This window comes from Macaca fascicularis, chromosome 17, assembly GCF_037993035.2.
Source record: "Macaca fascicularis isolate 582-1 chromosome 17, T2T-MFA8v1.1".
NCBI classification, from domain to species: domain Eukaryota; kingdom Metazoa; phylum Chordata; class Mammalia; order Primates; family Cercopithecidae; genus Macaca; species Macaca fascicularis.
This window is the reverse complement of record NC_088391.1, coordinates 103,913,054-103,935,100: the sequence shown is the minus strand read 5'-3', so window position 1 is coordinate 103,935,100 and position 22,047 is coordinate 103,913,054. Positions and strand designations below refer to the sequence as shown.

Below are 22,047 nucleotides of genomic sequence, written 5' to 3'. Positions count from 1 at the left end.
GTTACACAACTATTACCACAATCCATGTTAGAATACTTTCATCACCCCAAAAAGAAACCCTGTACCCATTAGCACTCGCTCCCCATCTCCCCCAACCTCCCCAGCCTCTGGCAACCAGTAATTCATTCTCTCTGTACAGACTGGCCTAGTTTGGACGTTGGTATGAATGGAATCACACAAGAGTGTGGCCTTTTTGTCCAGTTCTTTCACAAGCATCGTGTTTTCAAGGTTCATCTGTGCTACAGGATGAATCGATGTTTCTGGGCGGCAAGCCACCCAGGTGCCGAGGCAAGAGACTGAGGGCACGAGCTGTTCCAGCGTAATAAAACATATAAAATAAGAATAGTTATACTAGATATAGATCATAGAATTATATATGAATGTCATTAATCATTAGTTTGTAGAAATTACTCTTTATTCCAATATTATAATAATCCTCACTCTACAATCATAACCTAGGAAAAACCAGGCCATATAGAGATAGGGGCTGAGGGGACATAGTGAGAAGCGACCAGAAGACAGGAGTGTGAGCCTTCTGCTATGCCCGGGCAGGGCCACCAGAGGGCTCCCTGGTCTAGCGGTAATGCCAGCGTCGGGGAAGACGCCCATTGCCAAGTGGACCGTGGTCTAGAGGTAGCGTCAGTGTCAAGGAAAAACACCCTCTACTCAGCAGACCCAGAAAGGGAGTCCCCCTTTCCCTGGAGGAGTTCAGAGAAGACTCTGCTCCTCCACCTCTCGTGGTTGTCAGGCCCACCCGCAGTTATCGGGAGGCCTAACCGTCTCCCTGAGATGCTGTGCTTCAGTGGTCACACTCCTGGTCCGCCTTCATGTTCCATCCTGTACACCTGGCTCTGCCTTCTAGATAGCAGTAGCAAAGTTAGTGAAAGTACTAAAAACCTCTGATATGAAGAAATAATGGCGTAGGCTGTCCTCTCTCTCTGTCTCTCCGCCTCGGTGGCCAAACAGGGAAGGGCCCCTTGTCCAATGGACACGTGACTCACGCATCCTTGTCAATCATTGGAGATGGCTCACACTCCTTACGCTGCCCTTTTGCTTTGTATCCAATAAATAACAGCGCAGCCAGGCATTCGGGGCCACTACCGGTCTCCGCGTCTTCTCTTTTATCTCTTTGTCTTGTGTCTTTATTTCTACAATCTCTCGTCTCTGCACACAGGGAGAAAAGCCCACTGACCCTGTGGGGCTGGACCCTACAAATGCTCATTCTATGTTATGGCTGAATAATATTCCTTTGTTTGGATATAGTATGTTTTTTATATCCACCTGTTATCTAACTGACATTTGAGTTCTTAATACTTTTTAACTATACGAATAATGCTGCTTGAACATTCATGTACAAGTTTTTCATTGTGGTGAAATTCTCATACCATAAAATGTACCAAGTTAACCATTTCTGAGTGCATAACCCTGTGGTATCACGTGGATTCACACTGTTGTACCCCCATCACCACCGTGGACCAGTCTTTATGTGGATATATGTTTTTCTTTCTTGTGGATAACTACCGAGAAGTGAACAGCTGGGTCAGACGGGAGCTCTGTGTTAGCATCATGAGGACTGTGGTCGATAATTCTGATTCTGTTTCTTTTCTTTCTTTCTTTCTTTTTTTTTTTTTTTGAGATGGAGTCTTGCTCTGTCGCCCAGGCTGGAGTGCAGTGGCGTGATCTCGGCTCACTGCAACCTCTGCCTCCTGGGTTCAAGTGATTCTCCTGCCTCAGCCTCCCGAGTAGCGGGGAATACAGGCACGTGCCACCATGCCCAGCTAGTTTTTTGTATTTTTAGTGGAGATGGGGTCAGAGTGATCTCAATCTCTTGACCTCATGATCCACGCCCCCTTGGCCTCCCAAAGTGCTGGGATTACAGGCGTGAGCCACCGCGCCTGGCCTAATTCTGTTTCTTAAGTTTAACAGTATAACAGAGTACTTTTCCAAGTCATTAACTCTTTGTAAACATGAAGCGTCATGACTGAATTAGAACAATTTCAGTGGGATCAATACCTGTACTGCATTAATTTTCTGAATTGGAAAAATAAAAAAAAAAAGCTTTAAAAGTTTTCTGATTAAGACAGTATCTATGCCAACGTTTTAGACCTGTGTGTAACTGGAAAGAAAGTGGCACTGAGATCAACATGGTATTTGAGTTTTATAAGTGCCCTGCAGTCTCTGCCAGGGCTCTGCCTGTTTAGTATGGAGAGTCCGCCCTCCGCTGAGAATAATTGATTGTGCATGAAAAACGCTCAGACCTCTTAAATAGAAGTCAAGTCATCTCCCGCCAGCATGACAACTCTTCTTTCTGTTGTCCAAATTGTCCTTCACTTATGTTGAAGATTGTAGCCAGAAGGAATAAGAACTGATTCCGATTTGGGGGTTGGGACTAAAAGTGTTATTTTTCCGATACTTAAAGACATGTGGATCAAAGGAAAATGGCAATCATAAGGACCCTCTTAGCGAGTGAACTTTAACCACTGCTTCCACCAGCAGCTGCACTGAGCGCCCTGCCTGGTTGTCTCTTTCAATCTTCCCATGGTCCACCAGGCAGGCACTGTTCCCACGTCCTCCCCAATTTACAGAAAACTGCCAAGGCTTGCACGGCCAGAGCACAGCCAAGCTGGGGCTCTAGCCTGGGCTGAACCTCTGGAAAATCCACGTAAAAAGCCATTCATTCCTTCTACTTTCCTGCCTGCCTGGCTGAGCTACCGACAGCAGGGAAGACTTAACGTAAGATCTGGCAAAAGGCAAATACTAAAAAATTTTTCCACCCCACCGTCTGCCATGAGGAAGCCCTTGTCAGCCATTCGGGCAGGGGTGGGGCTGGGGGCCTGGCAGGAAGCAGAACCCCGTGGCCAGGCCTCACACCACCCTCCGCAGGGGAGCCACTGGTTTAAAGCCTCCTAATAAACACACGAACCACCCAGGATACAACGAAAAGTCACTCAGCATATTAAGAATCGGGAAAATCACAACTTGAAGGAGAAAAGACAAGCACCAGACTTCACATCGAGACGAACGGATGCTGGAGTTATCTGATGAGGGTGCTAAAGCAGCCATGATTAAAACGCTTCAAAAAGCCACAAACACTCTCTGTAAACAAATAAAAAATAGAAAACCTCAGCAAAGAAATACAGGCTACATAAAAGAAGCAAGTGGAAATTATACAACTAAAACAATACAGTCATCACAAAAATCTCTGGGGATGGGCTAAGCGGCAGAGTGGAGATGAGAGAGGGCAGAATCAGTGACCCCGAAGACAGACAGAATTCATCTGCCTGAACACGGAGAAACGGACTGAGGACGGGCAAGGCCTCAGGGACCCGCAGGCCCCTAACAAAAGAGCAGATTTCTAAGTTTCTGCAATTGCAGAAGGAGACAGCAAGTGGACTGAAAAAGGGTGTGAGGAAATAATGGCTGAAAACTTCTTGTTAGCCAAAAGACATAAACCCACAGATACGAGAAGCCGAGTGAATCCAAACAGAACAAACCCAGAGAAGTCGGCTCTGGGATGCACAGTAGTACAATTTCTGAAAACTAAAGACAGAGAAAAAACCTCGAAAGCTGCCAGAGAGAAACCCCTCATTCCTTCGAGACGAGCACAAGCCTAAATGGCAGCAGGTTTCACAGCTAGAACACAGAAGCCGGGAGCAGGGACACGTGCTTCCCAGGCACGGGACGAAGGGAGACACCACCTGGAAATCCACATCCCGCGAGATGCCCTCGGAGTGACACGGGGACAAAGGCCATTCCCAGATGAAGAAATACTTAGAGAATTTGTGGCCAGCAGATTAACTATGAAAGAATGACCAAAGAAAGTTCTCCACACAGAGAGGAAATGATTACAGAAGATAGCTTGGAACATCAGAAGGAAAACAACATCAAAAATAGGTGTGAGAAGAATAGATTATCCTTTTCCTCCTGAGTTTTCAAAACCGTATTTGACGTCTGCAGCAAAAATTACAACACCATCTGATGTGGTATTCAATAAAAGCAGAGAAAAGACAACAATTATACAGTCATGTGTCACTTCACAACGGGGATACATTCTGAGAAGCATCATGAGGCAATTTCATGGTTGTGCAAACATCCCAGAGTGCACTTACACAAACCCAGACCCACCCAGGCCACCTGGCACAGCCTCCTGCTCCTGGGCCACACACCTGCACAGCATGTGACTGCAGCCAACTGTAACCCAATGAGAAGTATCTGCATATCTAAACACAGAAAATATACACTAAAAGTATAGCATAAAAGATTAAAATGGCACACCCATATAGGTCGCTTGCAGGACTGGAAGTTGCTCTGAGTCAGGGAGTGAGGGTGAGTGAATGTGAAAGCCTTGACCCTGTGCACCACTGCAGACGCCACAGACACTGTCCACTCGGGCTACACTAATCTGAGACAGTGTCTCACTCTGCTGTCCAGGCTGGTGCGCAGCGGTATGACCACAGCTCACTGCAGACTTTATCTCCCAGGCTCAAGCAATCCTACAGCCTTAGCCTCCAGAGTAGCTGGGACTAACGGTGTGCGCCACCACGCCTGGCTATTTTTTTTTTTTTTTGGTACAGACGAGGTCTTTCTATGTTGCCCAGGCTGGTCTTGAACTCCTAAGCTCAAGCAATCCTCCTGCCTTGGCCTCCCAAAGGCTAGGATTACAGGTGTGAGCCACCACACCTGGCCAACGACACTGAGTTTATTAAAAATATTTTTCTTTCTTCAGCATTAACCTTAACTTACTGTAACTTTTTAACTTTATAAATTTTAAGGCTTTTAAAAACTTTTTGACCCTTGTAATGACACAACACGGAAACACTGTACGGCTATACAAAAAATATTTTCTTTCTTTTTATCTTATTCTATAAGTTTTTTTCTATTGTAATTTTTTTTAACTTTTTAAACTTTTTTGTTAAAAACTAAGACACAAACACACATTAGCCTAAACCCCCCCAGGGCCAGGACCATCAGTGTCGCTGTCGTCCACATCCACATCTTTCCCACTGCAAGGTCTTCAGGGCAGTAACGGGCACAGAGCTGTTGTCTCCAATGATGACAATGGCTTGTTCTAGAATAGTTCCTGAAGAACCTGCCTGAGGCTGTTTGACAGTTAACTTTTTTCTTTATAAGTAGAAGGAGTACACTCTAAGTTAATGATAAAAAGTAGAGTATGGAAAATACATAAACCAGTAACAGTGATTTGTTATCGTTATCAAGTATTCCATTGCATACCTAATTGGGTGTATGAGACTTTTATATGATTGGCAGTGCAGCAGGTTTGTTCATGCCAGCATCACCACAAGCACGGGGCATTACACTGCCCTGCGACATCACCATGGCCGCAACGTCACTAGGCAGCAGGAATCATTCAGGTCCATAGAATCCCACAGGACCGCTGCTGTACAGGCGGCCCGTCACTGACCAAAACGTCATTATGTAGTGCGTGACTATTTAACATGTGGGTGGGGGAGGCAGCTAAGTGGAAATAAGGCTTCTACATTTCACATGAAGTGGTAAAATGTGGATTCCAGCAAACGGCGATAAGTTACATGTGTCCACTGTAATACCCAGAGCAACCAAGAAAACCACACACAGCAATACACTCAAAACATTATAAATGGGTCTAAATGGAATCCCCGAAAACATGCAGGCAACCCATAGAGATGTAAAAGAAAAAGAATAACAAGAGACAAAAAACAAATAAAACGCTGACTTAAGTTGCAACGTATCAATATTTACCTGATCTATAAATGGTCTAAACATACCAATTAAAATACAGAGACTGGCTGAGTGGACTAAAAAAAAGTCATCCAACAATATGTTCTCTACAAGAAACTCCCTTCAGTACAAGAGCATAAGTAGGTTGAAAGGAAAAGTATGAAAAGGACACACCACTGCAGACATTGACCAAAAAAAAAAAATTAATATTACATTAATATCAGATAAAGTGAATTACAAGGCAAGGAAAATTACTAGCAATAAAAGAAATATGGCCAGGCGGCCGGGCGCGGTGGCTCAAGCCTGTAATCCCAGCACTTTGGGAGGCCGAGACGGGCGGATCACGAGGTCAGGAGATCGAGACCATCCTGGCTAACCTGGTGAAACCCCGTCTCTACTAAAAAAATACAAAAAACTAGCCGGGCAAGATGGTGGGCACCTGTAGTCCCAGCTACTCGGGAGGCTGAGGCAGGAGAATGGCGTAAACCCGGGAGGCAGAGCTTGCAGTGAGCTGAGATCCGGCCACGGCACTCCAGCCTGGGCCACAGAGCGAGACTCTGCCTCAAAAAAAAAAAAGAAATATGGCCAGGCACAGTGGCTCACACCTGTAATCCCAGCACTTTGGGAAGCCGAGGCAGGAAGATCACTTGAGGCCAGGAGTTCGAGACTAGCCTGGCCAACATGGCAAAACCTTGTCTCTACTAAAAAATACAAAAATTAGCCAGGTGTGGTGGCACATGCCTGTAATCCCACTACTCAGGAGGCTGAGGCATGAGAATCACTAGAACCCAGGAGGTGGAGAGCCGAGGTCACGCCACTGCATTCCAGCCTGGGCAACAGAGCGAGACTATGTCTCGAAAAACAACAACAAAAAGAAATATTACATAATGATAACAAGATCAATTCACCAGGAAGACAAAATGATCCTAAATATGTACGTACCAAACAAAAGAGCCCCAAAATACATAGAGCAAAAGCTGACAGAACTCAAAGGAGAAACAGACAAATACCCAACTATAACAGGGGACTTCAACACCATCTCCCTCGACAGCTGTTACAACTACAGCAAGAACACGGAATAGTGCAATTAACTAACATATATTTACAAAACTCCACTCAGCAATAACAGAATATACTTTTTTTTCCTCCCAAGTGACTTTGGAGCATTTACCACAGACAGTTGTCACTGGCCATAAAACAAACCTCAACAAATGTAAAAGAACTGAAATCATACAAAATATTCTCAGGCCACAGTGGAATCAAACTACAAATCAGTAACAGAAAGACATCAGGAAAATCTACAGATGTTTGGAAATTAAGCAACACTTCTAAACAATCCCTGAGTCAAAGAAGTATCAAACGAAAATTTTAAAACTCATTGAACAAAATGAAAATAAAAATACAACATATCAAAATATGCAATGCAGCTAAAACAGTGCTGAGAGGGAAATTTATAGCACTAAATGCTTACAGTAGAAAAGATGAGCAGTTTAAAATCAATAATCTAAGTTAATACCCTAAGAACCTAGAAAAAGAGTAAAATAAACCCAAAGCGAGAAGGAAGGAAGGTGAGGGTAAAACTAATGAAACTGAAAACAACGAAATAAAGAAAATCAGTAAAACAAGGAACCAATTCTTTGGAAAGATTAATACAATTGCCAAATCCCTAGACAAAGAAGATGCAAGTTATCAACATAAGCAATGAAACGGGGGATATCACCACAGACTCTGTGGACATGAAAAGAATGGTAAAGGAATACGACACAAAAACTCTACACATAGAAATCTGACAACTGAGACAGAATGGAATGATTCCTCAAAAAGCTAAGCTACCAGAACTCAGCAATATGAAGTAGATATTCTGAATATCTACTGGGACTATTAAGCAAAATAAATTGGTAACAAAACTCCCCAAAAGGAAATCTCATGACCCAGAGGGTTTTACTGCAGAATTCTACCAAATATTAAGGAAGAACTGACATCAATTTTATACAATGTTTTCCAGAAAATAAAAAGAAAGGAACACTTCCCAAAACATTTTGTGAACCTAGTATGACTCTTATTACCAAAACCCAGAGTATCAAAAAAAAGAGAGAGAGAGAGAAAACTACACACCGATCTCTCTCATGAACTTAGACCCCAAAATCCTCAATAAATTAGCAAACTGAAGGCAGCAATGTATAAAAATAATTATATACCTAGACCAACTGGGAATTATCCCAGGTATGCAAGGCTGGTTCAACTTTCAAAAATCAGTGTTATCCATCATGTCACCTAGCTAAAAAAGAATGCTGGGCGCAGTGGCTCATGCCTGTAATCCCACCACTTTGGGAGGCCAAGGCGAGCAGATCACAATGTCAGGAGTTCAAGACCAGCCTGGCCAATATGGTGAAACCCCGTCTCTACTAAAAATATGAAAATTAGCTGGGCATGGTGGCGCACGCCTGTAGTCCCAGCTGCTCGGGAGGCTGAGGCAAGAGAATTGCTTGAACTCAGGAGGCGGAGGTTTCAGTGAGCCGAGATCATGACACTGTACTCCAGCCTGAGCGACAGAGCGAGATTCCATCTCAAAAAAAAAAAAAAAAAAAACAGCAAAAAAAGAAAAATTACATAATAATATCAATTGGTTTAGCAAAAGCAACTGGCAGAATCCACCACGCATTAATCATAAAAACTCTCAGCAAACTAGGAATAGATGGGAATTTCCTTAGCTTGACAAAGAGTGTCTACAATAAACCTACAGCTAACATCACACCTAATGGTGAGAGACTGAACGCTTCCCCCTAAGGTCAAGAGCAAGGCAAAGATGTCCTCTCACACAATCTTTTTCAACAAAGTACTAGACGTTCCAGCCAGTGCAATAATGCAGGAAGAAACCCAAAAGCATGCAGGTTGGAAAGGAAGAAATAAAGTACATGAGACGGGTCCTAGCACTTCAATCTGGTTCCAAAAGAAGTTTCAAAAAGGTCTCCTAATTTTTTATCAGTACTCATTGCTGTAAGAAGTGCAATAAAGAGATTAGATCTAAAGCACAATATTTACATACATAAAGTATAGTATATTGGCCTAAAACAAACTCAAGCTTACAGTCCCATCCCACTTTAAGCTTCATAGGGCACCCTAGACTTTGCAACTGTCCTTATTTTCTGGCTGATATTCTTGGAATGTATTTGTATATGCGGCACAACCTACAACTTTCTGGATAAATTAATTCTTCCCATTTGGCTTCTCTCTCCATACGAACCCAAGCAGGTGCAGTTTACGTTTGGCAATACGATATTGGGAGAATGAAAAGAAGGACCGGGGAAGTGGTGATGATGATGACAGTGACAATGACAACCACACAATGATAGATCTCACACACACACACACCACACATGCATGCAGATACACATGCACACAGACACATGCAAACACACAGATATACCCCACATACGCACACGTGGATACCCCCCCCAGACATACCACAGAAGACACACACACACCACACATGCAGACACATGCCCCCCACCACACAGGCACACCACACATACATGCAGATATACATGAATACACGCACACACATACCATGTAAGCACACAGATATACCCTACACACACACACACACACACAGATACTCCCTCCCCATGCACACATACACACGCATACAGACACCCCCCTCCCTCCACATCACTTACTATGTTCTGGGCATTGTTCTAAGCATGTTTATAACTGAACTCATTCATTCCTCCTGACTACTCTATCGGTGGGCACTACTGCTACCCCTACTTGATGGAAGACAGGACTGAGGAACAGTGAGGATGAGTCGCCTGCCCGTGGTGAGGAGCTGCTAAGCACAGACAGCCAGGGCGTGAACAAGGCAGTGTCGCTCCAGGGTCTGTGCACGGAAGCCTGAGCCATCTGAGCTCAGAACATCTCTTTTGAAAAGGTATTAAGTAGTATTTTTATGCACAGTAATTTTAAACTAGAAAAACAAACTGTGTACACAAAGCATTTACCTAGAAGATGCACTGGCGCCCGCCTGTATGAGAGTCGGCATGACGGCCATGAAGAGCCCGAGCTGCACGTCCTGCGTCACCAGCATGCCAAGGAGCACGGTGCTGTAGTCAATGTCGCCTGTGTGGGGAAAGGCATTGAAGACAGGTCTACAGCAACTGAAAAGTATCTGAAGTCAAAATGTCACCATTGTACACACTTCCGAAATAACTCAAATTATTTTGGCACTTTACTTTTTCTTTTTTTGAGACGGACTCTTGCTCTGTTACCCAGGCTGGAGTGCAGTGGCACAATCTCAGCTCACTGTAACCTCCACCTCCTGGGTTCAAGTGATTCTCCTGCCTCAGCCTCCTGAGTAGCTGGGATTACAGGCGCCCACCACCATGCCTGGCTAATTTTTATATTTTTAGTAGAGACGGGGATTCACCATGTTGGTCAGGCTAGTCTCAAACTCCTGACCTCGTGATTCACCTGCCTCGGCCTCCCAAAATGCTGGGATTACAGGCGTGAGCCACTGCGCCCGGCTGGCACTTTACATTTTTAAGAATAGACTTTAAAATCTCTGAGAACAAACACTGAAGCATTTTAAGATTAAAAATGTTGTAAAGCAAATACTCAGAACACTTTTTACTTCCACAACTTACTTGTTATTTACATAATTATTGAAAAACCTCATGACAAAAAGATGACATGGCAAACAAGATGACAGGCTTGGATAATCACACCAACCTCATTGCATCCCAGAAACACACGGAGAAGCCTTCGCTTCTCACCTTTACAGCTTCTCTGAGCTACTCCGGGAGGCCTGACTCAGGCCCCTCTGGTCACGTGGTGTGTTCCACGTGTGCAAACCCACCCAAGCCACTGCCCAGAATGAGCCCTCACTGTGAGACCAAGGCAGGCTCAGCAGACAAATACTGGCTCCTGAGGGCAGAACAGGAGTAGCCACGACTACCTGAAGAGACTAGGTAACAACTCTGGAAAGAAGGAAAATGAGACATTTTTCACGAATTCAGTAACTTGCACAAGCCTCTAAAGGTCTCCATTTTCAACATACAGTTCCAGCTATGAACTATGTAAATACGTTTCTAAAAGTCATTCCCCCAACCCCACCCCAAACAAGGTATTTTTTCTTAAAAAAAAAAAAAAAAAAAAAAAAAAAGCAGCTGGCCGCGGTGGTTCAGGCCTGTAATCCCAGTACTTTGGGAGGTTGAGGAGGGTGGATCACCTGAGGTCAGGAGTTCAAAACCAGCTTGGCCAACATGGTGAAACCCCGTCTCTATTAAAAATACAAAAGGCTGGGAGTGGTGGCTCAAGCCTATAATCCCAGCACTTTGGGAGGCTGAGGCGGGTGGATCACCTGAGGTCAGGAGTTCGCGACCAGCTTGACCAACATGGTGAATCCCCATCTCTACTAAAAATACAAAAAATTAGCTGGGTGTGGTGGCGGGTGCCTGTAGTCCCAGCTACTCGGGAGGCTGAGGCAGGAGAATCGCTTGAACCCAGGAAGCGGAGGTTACAGTGAGCTGAGATCATGCCACTGCACTCCAGCCTGGGGGACAAGAGCGAGACTCTGTCTCAAAAAAAAAAAAAAAAGCTACTGCTATTAACAGATTTTTAAAGACCAATCTGATAGAAAAGGCTTATTTTTAAAAAGCAGCAAAACCACACAAAACCCCTTGATGCCAGCAAAAATCTCTTTCTGGATAGAAGTTATATAATCGTTTTTAGAAGGCTTGATTTACTTTTTGTACAAAACTAAATTTTTGGTAAACAAAATATCTTGGCTTAGAATTTTAAAACAGTCTGAACAGATGATCACGTTAAGCTGTTGTGGCTACAGCTTTGTGTCTTTTAGGGTTACACGATTCAGAAGATGATAAAAATTGCCTCCCAACTAACATTGTCCATGCGGAGGCTTCACACATCAGCCATTTAAACCCTAAGGCTTGCACGGGCTTGTGGTCACCGCACCTCTCTTCATCTCGAGGCCTTCGCAAGGCGGGAGGGAGGCTGCGAGATGAGTCTGCGGGACACAAAGGAGCCGCGGCCCCCCCACCCACATCTTCTGCAGATAACACGTTCACACCTGTGCCCCTTCTATTTAAAAGAAACAAAATCTGGCTGGGCGCGGTGGCTCACACCTGTAATCCCAGCACTTTGCAGGGCCGAGGCGGGTGGATCCCGAGGTCAGGAGATTGAGACCATCCTGGCTAACACAGTAAAACCCTGTCTCTACTAAAAATACAAAAAATTAGCCAGGCGTGGTGGCGGCGCCTGTAGTCCCAGCTACTCCGGGAGGCTGAGGCAGAAGAATGGCGTGAACCCGGGAGGCAGAGGTTGCAGTGAGCCAAGATTGCACCACTGCACTCCAGCCTGGGTGACAAAGCGAGACTCTGTCTCAAAAAAAAAAAAAAAAAAAAAAAAAGAAACAAAATCTCTCACTACATCTCACTTTTTAGAGACAGCCTTGGATGATATTACCACCAGCATTTTCTACATTTTAAATATTTTGTTCTCTTCCTTTGCACCGATCATAGCGAACTGGCTGAAATCAACACATTCAACTGCTGCCCACTAGACCACGGGCATCACAGACCAGAGACCAGGTCTTCACAGTGGTCCCTGGTGCAGGACCCTGAGTCCGCACCCACAGGGCCTGCGAAGGAAACATCCGCTCCCAGGCACTTCACGGGGCTGCAGGAGGAAGACAAGTGCTTGGAGCAGTGACAGGCACAAAACTTCAACAGTGCAAACACACAAGATAAAAATAATTATTACACTGAAATATTACAGCTTCTCTGATTTCTCAACACCTTTACTATTGTCATCTTTCTGAAATTTGCACTACCTTTTTGTGCTTATCACTACTATAAGAATTTTGACTTCTTCCTGTTTTCCATTCCTTTTATTAAACAGTTCAAATATACAGAGAACAAGGAGTATATCAAATGCTCACATACCCACTAAGGAATTTTATTAAATGTTAAACCTGTAACATATATGCTTCAGATTTTTAAAGAAATAAAATCCTAAGGGTGCCGCCAAGGAGCTCTGTAACCCCCTTGATACTGGGTCCCTCTTTCCTCCACCCACACTCCCCACTTGACCTTATTCTGAAAGTTCATCATCCCCTTGAATGCATTTCTACTTAATGTAACACCTATAGATTTGGAAGCAACACTGAGTTTATTATTTTGTAATATTAAACTTCACAGAGTGAACATTTCTGCAACTTGCCGTTTTTGATCACGACTATATCTGAAAATTATCCATGTTGGTGTTGGTGCACAAAGCTCTGATTCATTTTCAAAACTGTTGTAGAGGCCGGGTGCGGTGGCTCACGCCTGTAATTCCAGCCCTTTGGGAGGCCGAGGCAGGCGGATCATGAGGTCAGGAGATCAAGACCATCCTGGCTAACACGGTGAAACCCCATCTCTACTAAAAATACAAAAAAATTAGCCGGGCCTGGTGGCGGCGCCTGTAGTCCCAGCTACTCGGGAGGCTGAGGCAGGAGAATGGTGTGAGCCCGGGAGGCAGAGCTTGCAGTGAGCCGGAGCTTGCAGTGAGCCGAGATCGCGCCACTGCACTCCAGCCTGGGCGACAGAGTGCGACTCCATCTCAAAAATAAAAAATAAAAAATAAAAAAACAAAAAACTGTTGTAGGATAGACCACAATTTATCCATTCATCTCTTGGTAGACATTCAGGAATTCCATTTATTCACTAGTACAAAAATGGCTGCATGAAATCCCAGCATTTTGGGAGGCCGAGGCGGGCGGATCATGAGGTCAGGAGATCGAGACCATCCTGGCTAGCACGGTGAAACCCGGTCTCTACTAAAAACACAAATATTAGCCGGGCATAGTGGCGGGCACCTGTAGTCCCAGCTACTCGGGAGGCTGAGTCAGGAGAATGGCGTGAATTCGGGAGGCAGAGCTTGCAGGGAGCTGAGACCATGCCACTGCTCTCCAGTCTGGGCCACAGAGCGAGACTCCGTCTCAACCAAAAAAAAAAAAAAAAATGGCTGCACAAATATTCTAGCACATTGTCAGGGAAACCTCCTTTCCCCTCGCTTGCATTTCCACAAGAAGGGAGTGTTTCCTCCCCACTCCTGGCCTCTTGCCCGGTCCCACATACACCACTCCGGAGAGACAAGGGCGTTCCTCTGGGAATGGATACAGTCCCTCTTCCTTCGTAAACCAGCCAGCCCACGGCACCTGGTCTCAAGGTCCTCTTGCAGCCCTGAGTTTCACAGGGCAGGCCCTGCCCACGGAGGCCTCTGGAGGCCAGCGCTGCATGTGGCTGGGTGGCGAGTCTTGCTCCGAGGTTAAGAATGAGGCTTAAGAAGCTCACCACTGCCAGGTGTGCAAACCACACCTCCATAATCCAGCTGCCACTCTGACCTCCAGGTGCCACTCTGACCTCCAGCTGCCACTCTGACCTCCAGGTGCCTGCCTCCTCTGTTCCTCTTTCCATGGGTTTCAGCACAGGCAAGGCAGAGTTATACATTTGCTGGACTCCTTCGAGGGTTGGGCCCCTTGCAGGAGCTAGAAATCTCGAAAAATAGAAAAGGAGTAGAAATCGGACCAAAATCCATTTAAGAAGAGTGACTGAGGCTGCTGGTGTGGCCAGAGTTGATACCTTTAAGCTCTGGTGAGACAGTCTTAAGTTTGGGCTATATAGGAATTTCTTTTCTTTCTTTTTTTCTTTTTTTTTTTTTGAGACGGAGTCTCTGTGGCCCAGACTGGAGTGCAGTGGTGTGAACTCGGCTCACTGGAAGCTCCACCTCCCGGGTTCAAGCGATTCTCGTGCCTCAGCCTCCCGAGTAGCTGGGATTACAGGTGCCCGCCACCACGCCCGGCTAATTTTTGTATTTTCAGTAGAGATGGGGTTTCACCATGTTGGCCAGGATGGTCTTGAACTCCTGACCTCATGTGATCCACCTGCCTTGGCCTCCCAAAGTGCTGGGATTACAGGCGTGAGCCACTGTGCCTGGACATATATAGGAATTTCTAATACAATTTCAAGCACATGCGAAAAGAAAGAAAAATACAGTGCATCTTGGCCGGGCGCGGTGGCTCAAGCCTGTAATCCCAGCACTTTGGGAGGCCAAGACGGGCGGATCACGAGGTCAGGAGATCGAGACCATCCTGGCTAACATGGTGAAACCCCGTCTCTACTAAAAATACAAAAAACTAGCCGGGCGAGGTGGCGGGCGCCTGTAGTCCCAGCTATTTGGGAGGCTGAGGCAGGAGAATGGCGTAAACCCGGGAGGCGGAGCTTGCAGTGAGCTGAGATCCGGCCACTGCACTCCAGCCTGGGCGACAGAGCGAGACTCTGTCTCAAAAAAAAAAAAAAAAGAAAAATACAGTGCATCTCAAGGAACAGATAATCCAGTTTCCATGATCAGGTAGACGACCCCTGTTTCATACACTAACCTCCATTCTACCCTCCTGAGGGAAACCCCAGTCATCCTCTTAACCATACATTTCAGTGTCCATCTCTAAGAGACAAGGCTGGTGTACAAATTGGAAAGAATGAATTTAATGATCCTGTAAGCAGAGGAGATTATCTCATATGTAGAAAATCCAAAAGATTTCACACACAAAAATCTATTAGGATAAACCAATTCACAAAGGTGCGGGGCACAAAATAAACACACAAAAGTCAGCTGCATTTCTATATACTAATAATGAACAATCTGAAAAGGAGATTAAGAAAACAATTCCATCTACAACATATCAAAAAGAATAAAATACTTAGGACAGAGTGAACCAAGGAGGCAAAACACGTATACACTGAAAACAAACGCATGGCTAAAAGAAATGAAAGACACGCTTAAATAGAAAAATATCTTGTATTCATGGACTGGAAGACTTAATATTGTTTAGATGTCAATACTACCAAAATTACGACTGCAAATCCAATGCAATTCCTATCAGAATCCCAACGATGTTTTCTGAAGAAACAGAAAACACTATCCTAAAATTTATACAGAATCTCAGGCGACCCCAAACAGCCAAAATAATCTTGAACAAAGTTGGAGGATTCACACTTCCTGGTCTCAAAACTTACTAAAAACTATAGTAATAAAACACCAGCATTTGGAAGGTATAGACTGCATTTCCACTTTTTAGTGGTCACGTATTTTTTTTTTTTTTTTTTTTTTTGAGATGGAGTCTCGCTCTGTTGCCAGACTGGAGTGCAGTAGCGTGATCTCAGCTCACTGCAACCTCCGCCTCCTGAGTTCAAGCGATTCTCCTGCCTCAGCCTCCCGAGTAGCCAGGATTACAGGCACCCGCCACCACGTGCAGTTAATTATTGTATTTTTAGTAGAGATGGGGTTTCACCATATTGGCCAGGCTAGTCTCGATCTCTTGACCTTGTGATCCGCCCACCTCGACCTCCCAAAGTGCTGGGATTACCGGCGTGAGCCACCACGCCCAGCCAGTTACCTTGTTTTTAAAAACAATTATTATAAAATACTTTGAATCAAGAAAAAACGTACAAAGCATGTCATGAACAACCAGAGCCATCACTCAGCTTCTGAAAGAATGTCACAAGCAGCTGACTGCCCTGTGTCCCTCTCTGATGGCACACCTTCCCCGTCTCTGGCACAGCCACTCGGCCTCATTTGTCATTCTCAAACACTTTTTCTTGCTTTTAGTGTAGAAGTTTGCATGTATGTAAAGTTCAGACTTGACACACACAAGCATGTTGTATTCCACATCTTGTATCTTTCCCTCCATGCTATAAAAGTCATTCGCGTTTGCTTCTGCAGCATTCCAAGGTATGAATACACCTTAGCTGTCCAGCATGTTACCATGTTACTGAATATTCGGTTGATCAACTTTTTGCTATTAAAAATAATACTGTTTTGAATTATAATAATTTGCATGAATTTTCTAGGATATGTATGTAGAAATGGAATTTTCTGATTGCAAAAGTATCCTCCAAAGTGGCTGAACCAATTTACATTCCCACGGAGAATGCTTAATCTTGGCACTCCACACTCTTACCAATGGTACATCAGATTAAAAAATGTTTGCCAGGGCCAGGTGTGGTGGCTCATGCCTGCAATCCCAGTGCTTTGGGAGGCTGAGGCAGGAGGATTTGCTTGAGGCCAGGGTTCGAAACCAGCCTGGGTAACCCAGCAAGACCCCCATCTCTACAAAAAAATAAAAACTTAGCCAGGCATGGTGGCACACGCCTGTCATCCCAGCTACTCAGGATGTTGAGTGGGAGGATCGCTTGACCCCAGGAGGTCAGGGCTGCAGTGAGCCAAGATCGAGCCACTGCACTCCAGCCTGGGTGACAGCAAGGCTTGGTTTAAAACAAAGCTTGGCAGCAAGCTCATGTGGATGGCATCGATCTCAGTCCCATCAGCCTGCATCTCCAAATACTAGCGAGGCTCCTATCTTCATGTTTATTCATCATTTAGGTTTCTTCTCCCATTAAGTTACTTGCTCAGATATTCTGCCTATTTTCCCATTAGGTTACTTTTTGGTTTGGATTTACAGACCTTCTTGATTCATTCTGAATACTAATCCTTTGCTCTAAACAAACAAGAAATAAATAACTACAGGAAATATCTTCCTCTGGCCTGTGGCTTATTAAAAAAAAAAGCCTTTCAATAAAAGTTACAGTTTTCCCCACAGGGAGGTCAGCATGAAAAAGAAAGTTACAAAGTCAAATGTGTCATATGCATCGGTATTTTCTCTTTTGAATTCTGCATTTTATATTTTAAGGAATTCTACCCTGAGGTTATAAGGATATTTTCTATTTCCTTCTCGTAGTTCTAAAGTCAAGCTAATTTTATTTTCTTCCGTTTGGATAGCTAATTCCCACTCCTGGTGAGTCAATCTCCTTGGCTTCTCTGCAGTGTCTGGTCTGTGGGCCCCACTCGCCGGCTCCATCTCAGCCTGCGGTGCTGCTATCCGCTGTGACATCATCAGTCGTGAGAGCTGGTGGGGAACTCCTCACCTCAAATTAATGTTGGCTACTTGGTCTTTTGGTCCCCACTGAATTTTAGGATCAGTTTCTTCGGTTTCATGAAAAACCCTGCCAGATGTTTTTACTGGAACAGCTATGAGTTTATAAATTTGGGGAGAAATGACATCTTTATGAATGGAGACTTTTTACGAACTCCATGAACACGAATTCGCTCCATTTGTGACTCTATCCTCAAAGGTCACAGCTCTCTTTTGAGAAGTTTATTCCCGAAGCTTTTTTTCAAATGACATGTTCTAACTGTGCTGTGGGTATATGACACATTTAACAAGTCTAATTGTCAATTTCCTTTCGGTGTCCAAGTCCTTGAGTCTAACTACCTCCCAAACATGCAACCCTCCTATCTTCTTACTATCTAGAGTTTTAGCCTGGTCTTTAAAAAAAATGCACTCAAACACCTCCTTTTCTAACAGTCATAACTGACTGAATTTATCAGCCTCTAGACCCCTCTGTCTCCCTGCTGTTTCCACGACCAGCTCTGCCTCTGCAGGGCCTGTGTCCGGGCCCTGTGGGGACGGCGGGGTGGGTGGTGCTCTGGGGTCTCTGCACATCAGAAATGCCTGCATTTCACGCCCTATTCTTGGATGGTAATTTCGCTGGGCAGGCATGACTTTGTCTCCCCAGGGTGGGTTACCTACCCGCTACCTCCCACCATCTGACGTTGCCGAGGAGACATGTCCTATCAGCCCATTTACTTGATGTTCCTTTTTAGACCACCTGTCTTTTCTGCCAGGTGTTCAGACGTTCCCTTCTACTTCACGCTCTGCTGCAGCACATGACGTGCCGGGTGGACTCACTTCCCTTTATCCCATCAGTGCTGGAGGTAGGCTCCTGTCTTGAGTTCTGAAAACCCACCAGGTCCTCTTTCCAGTCCCAGCCCCTGGGACACCGCGTCTATATATACTGACCCTCTCCATCTACCCTCCACCCCTCTCCATGTACATTCCAGCCTCTAGGGCACCGAGTCTGTATATACTGACCCTCTCCATCTACACTCCACCCCTCTCCCTCTCCAGTCCTGGCCCCTGGGACTGTGAGTGTATACTGCCCACTTATTTTGAAGTCTTTATTAAGCTTTTCTGTCCACAAGGGCAGTTCACACAGTGACTGCTGAGTCTGTCAGCTCTTTTCCAGCCACAGATTTCTTCGCAGGTGTGGGTGTTCCCATGTGCAGGCCACTAAACCAGCAGTTTTCATGCATCGTTCCTGGTCCCCATTTGGTCTTTTTTCATTTCACTCGGTCCCCGACCCTCCACCTCTGTCCAGTCTCACGATGGGGCTGACCCTAGGACCGGCCCACAGGGATGCTGGGACCGGCACGGAGGAGGCCCACGGCTGGGGCCGCCTGTCCGTCTAGCAGGGAGGCTGCATCCGTGTTCTTCTGATGCCTCAGGCCCAGCAGAAGGCCGCAGATTTTTAAAAAGCTTTCCCTGCTTCCTTCACAGAGGGATGCTTCCCAACTGCTGGTCCCACAGTGAGGGCACGCGTGGGTTCCACATGCTCCAGCACCCGGCTCGGCGGCCCATGGCCAGCTCTGCTCAGCCTCTCAGCTGCCGGCACAGAGCCTGTCGGTTTACAGGAGAGGTCAGACACACCTCTGTGGTTTTCTCTTTTTGTATTTTCTCTTCTATGCCTGTGTGTTCTGGGCAGGGTGAACGTCATAGTGAAGTGACTGTGGCATTTCAACCCTGTCTTTTACTGACTTTTACAAAATAAGAGCAAAACAGTGACAGCTTACCCAGTGGGTAAGCAGGCTGCCAGAAACAGCAACCTGCCAAGCCTCCCTGCAAAGGGACACGGTCCTGCCAAGACTTCTGAGCAAGTCAGCTTCCACTAAACAGTCACGACTTAGAGGCGCCAATGTTTCATACATACGATGAAACTAAGGCCAAAGCAAAAGAGTTGGGAACACCTTCAGCTACCGAAGCACCTTTGATTTCACAGGAAGAAAGTATCGAAAGTGGGTCCATCCCCAGTGCCTGCTAGAATTAAAGCAGCAAAACACATGCAACTTCCTAAAACCCACCAATTCCACAGGTCATTTTCCAGTGCTGACTGGCTTTTCAAAATCTTGGTCCAAGTTCTCTCTGGCCCTCATTTTTTCTTAATCAAGTGGAGAAGTGGAGGTTGGGAGGACCTGAGTTCACAGGGACATCAGTTCCTTTCGGAATGTAAGCCCTGACATCCACAATTGTTCGGAAAGTCCTCAAAGGGGAAGTAAGACTTGCAATTTTTCCTCACAGGCCCTCAACTGTGAATTCAAAAGTTACCTACACATGAGCATGAGTCCGACACACACTTGGAGCACACCGTCACCTACCTTCTCTGTCAGCTCGAGCGCTGCCCACGAGGAACCTGGACACGAGGGGTGTGCTCGACAAGGACAGACAGGTGGAAATGAAGACGCTCTGAGTGGGTTTGATCCGCAGGAGATGCCCCCATAGCAAGCCAAACGCAATCATCAACAGTGTCATGTAACACGGCCCTTGTAAGGAAATCTTCCACACCTTAAAGAGAACACAGTGATTCACACGCTTTTTAGTGACAACAGGCAATGACCACACCACACAGACATCATGCATTTCCGCACCCAGGAAAGGAGGCAGAGCTGAGCTTTTGTGAGGCAACGCTGGGTCACATATCCTACGTCATCAGCTGAACACGGTGAGTACTCACACAAGGCTTCCTCTGTGCCAGGCACTGCCACAGGGCTGCACACACACAATACACGCACACCCACTCTCTCCCCAGGAGTGTAAATAAAACCTAATCCTCAGAACAACTTGAGCTCAAGATGACCATTTCCCCTACTTTTAGATGAAAACACCGAGGCACACACAGGTTAAGTGACTCGGCAAGGTCACATGGCCAGTGAACGTTGGAGCCAGGAAGTGAACCCAGGCACTGTGGCTCGGCAACTAAAGTGGCTCTATCAGGTGCCTCAGGGTGCACTCGGCACTGTGTTAAATGAGACGGGAAGGGAGAAGAAAGCACGTTTCAATCCTAAAATAATAAAAGCTACCTATTTATATAAACATAAATATGATGCATCAACCAAAGAAATTAACCTGGAACTCCTCCTACCCCACTTGAAGTGCTCATTCATATCGTTTTCTCCTCACTGCATGGTCCTAGTCAAAATAAGCATCAGTTCCCTGATTCCAGGCCTTCTATGGAAAGTGAAAGTTGGGGTGGGGGGTCCTAGAAGGAAGGGATGCAGGGGCTGTGTGGCTAAACACAGGCGTCGTGGAGCAGCTGGGCACAGGCGGTTCCGGGGGGCCCACCCAAGGAGCCTGCCAGCCCCAATGTACACAGGCAGCTCTGGGGGGCGCGCCCGCCAAGCCCGCCAGCCCCAGTGTACCTTGGGCGCTTTGGAGCATGTGAGCTTTTCCCTCCCCAGCTAGTTCTTGGTGAAAAGCAACACTTCTTGCAAAATTACAACTTTTCTTTTTGAGAATCAGGAAAATGAGCAGATACGCCCCAGTCTCCCACAGCTGTGACCTGTTGGCCTGTTTGTCCACCATGGAGCTTCCAGACCCCGGAGGGGAACCACGGTGCCTTCCAACCCCACGAGGCCCCAGGCTCACTTCATCTGAACACCGAGAGGCCACATGACAGGAGGCCGGCAGATGCCACCAAACAGCTCTGGGCCGCGGAGACTCGATAAGTCTCTACTCTGCTCGGTCCCCTCTCTCCTTCCACAAAGAAGGGAAGGGTCGGTCCCACAACGGCTGCTTCTGAATTTCTTTTCTCTACTTCCTATGCTTGGCAATCGTGATGGTTATCACAGAGCGCATCTCACACCCAAATATCACAGCCGAGGAGCAATGGAAACACCGTGCGGTCCACACGCACTTACACCCTTCCTCTTCTGAGTATCACAGCCAAGGAGCAATGGAAACACTGTGCCGTCCACGCACATTTCACACCCAAATATGACAGCTGAGGAGCAATGGAAACACCGTGCCGTCCACATGCATCTTACACCCTTCCTCTTCTGAATATCACAGCCGAGGAGCGATGGAAACACCGTGCCATCCACGTGCATCTCACACCCGAATATCACAGCTGAGGAGCGATGGAAACACCGTGCCGTCCACGCACATCTCACACCCGAATATCACAGCTGAGGAGCAATGGAAACACCGTGCCGTCCATGCACATCTCACACCCTTCCTCTTCCGAATATCACAGCCGAGGAGCAATGGAAACGCTGTGCCGTCCACGCGCATCTCACACCCGAATATCACAGCTGAGCAGCAATGGAAACACTGTGCCGTCCATGCGCATCTCACACCCTTCCTCTTCCAAGTATCACAGC

The 22,047-nt window shown here is 46.1% G+C and overlaps 1 protein-coding gene across 36 annotated transcripts in view; it reads right to left on the bottom strand.

Moving 5' to 3' along the window:
* TMCO3 (transmembrane and coiled-coil domains 3) overlaps positions 1-22,047 on the bottom strand; it is a 60,535-nt gene that overhangs the window by 18,999 nt on the left and 19,489 nt on the right. For 32 of the 36 annotated variants that reach the window (XR_012426619.1, XR_012426614.1, XR_012426615.1 and 29 more), the window contains 2 exons: positions 20,047-20,233; positions 9,717-9,834 (listed from right to left, as the gene is read on the bottom strand). Coding sequence is in view for 29 of the 36 variants with exons in the window: in XM_074021500.1 (XP_073877601.1) it covers positions 9,717-9,834; positions 20,047-20,233 (305 nt within the window). In the remaining 7 variants the exon portion in view is untranslated. Of the gene's footprint in view, positions 1-397; positions 1,165-9,716; positions 9,835-20,046; positions 20,234-22,047 lie in introns of those variants that run through there. The other 4 variants (XM_074021512.1, XM_074021514.1, XM_074021513.1 and 1 more) reach the window with 1 other exon arrangement.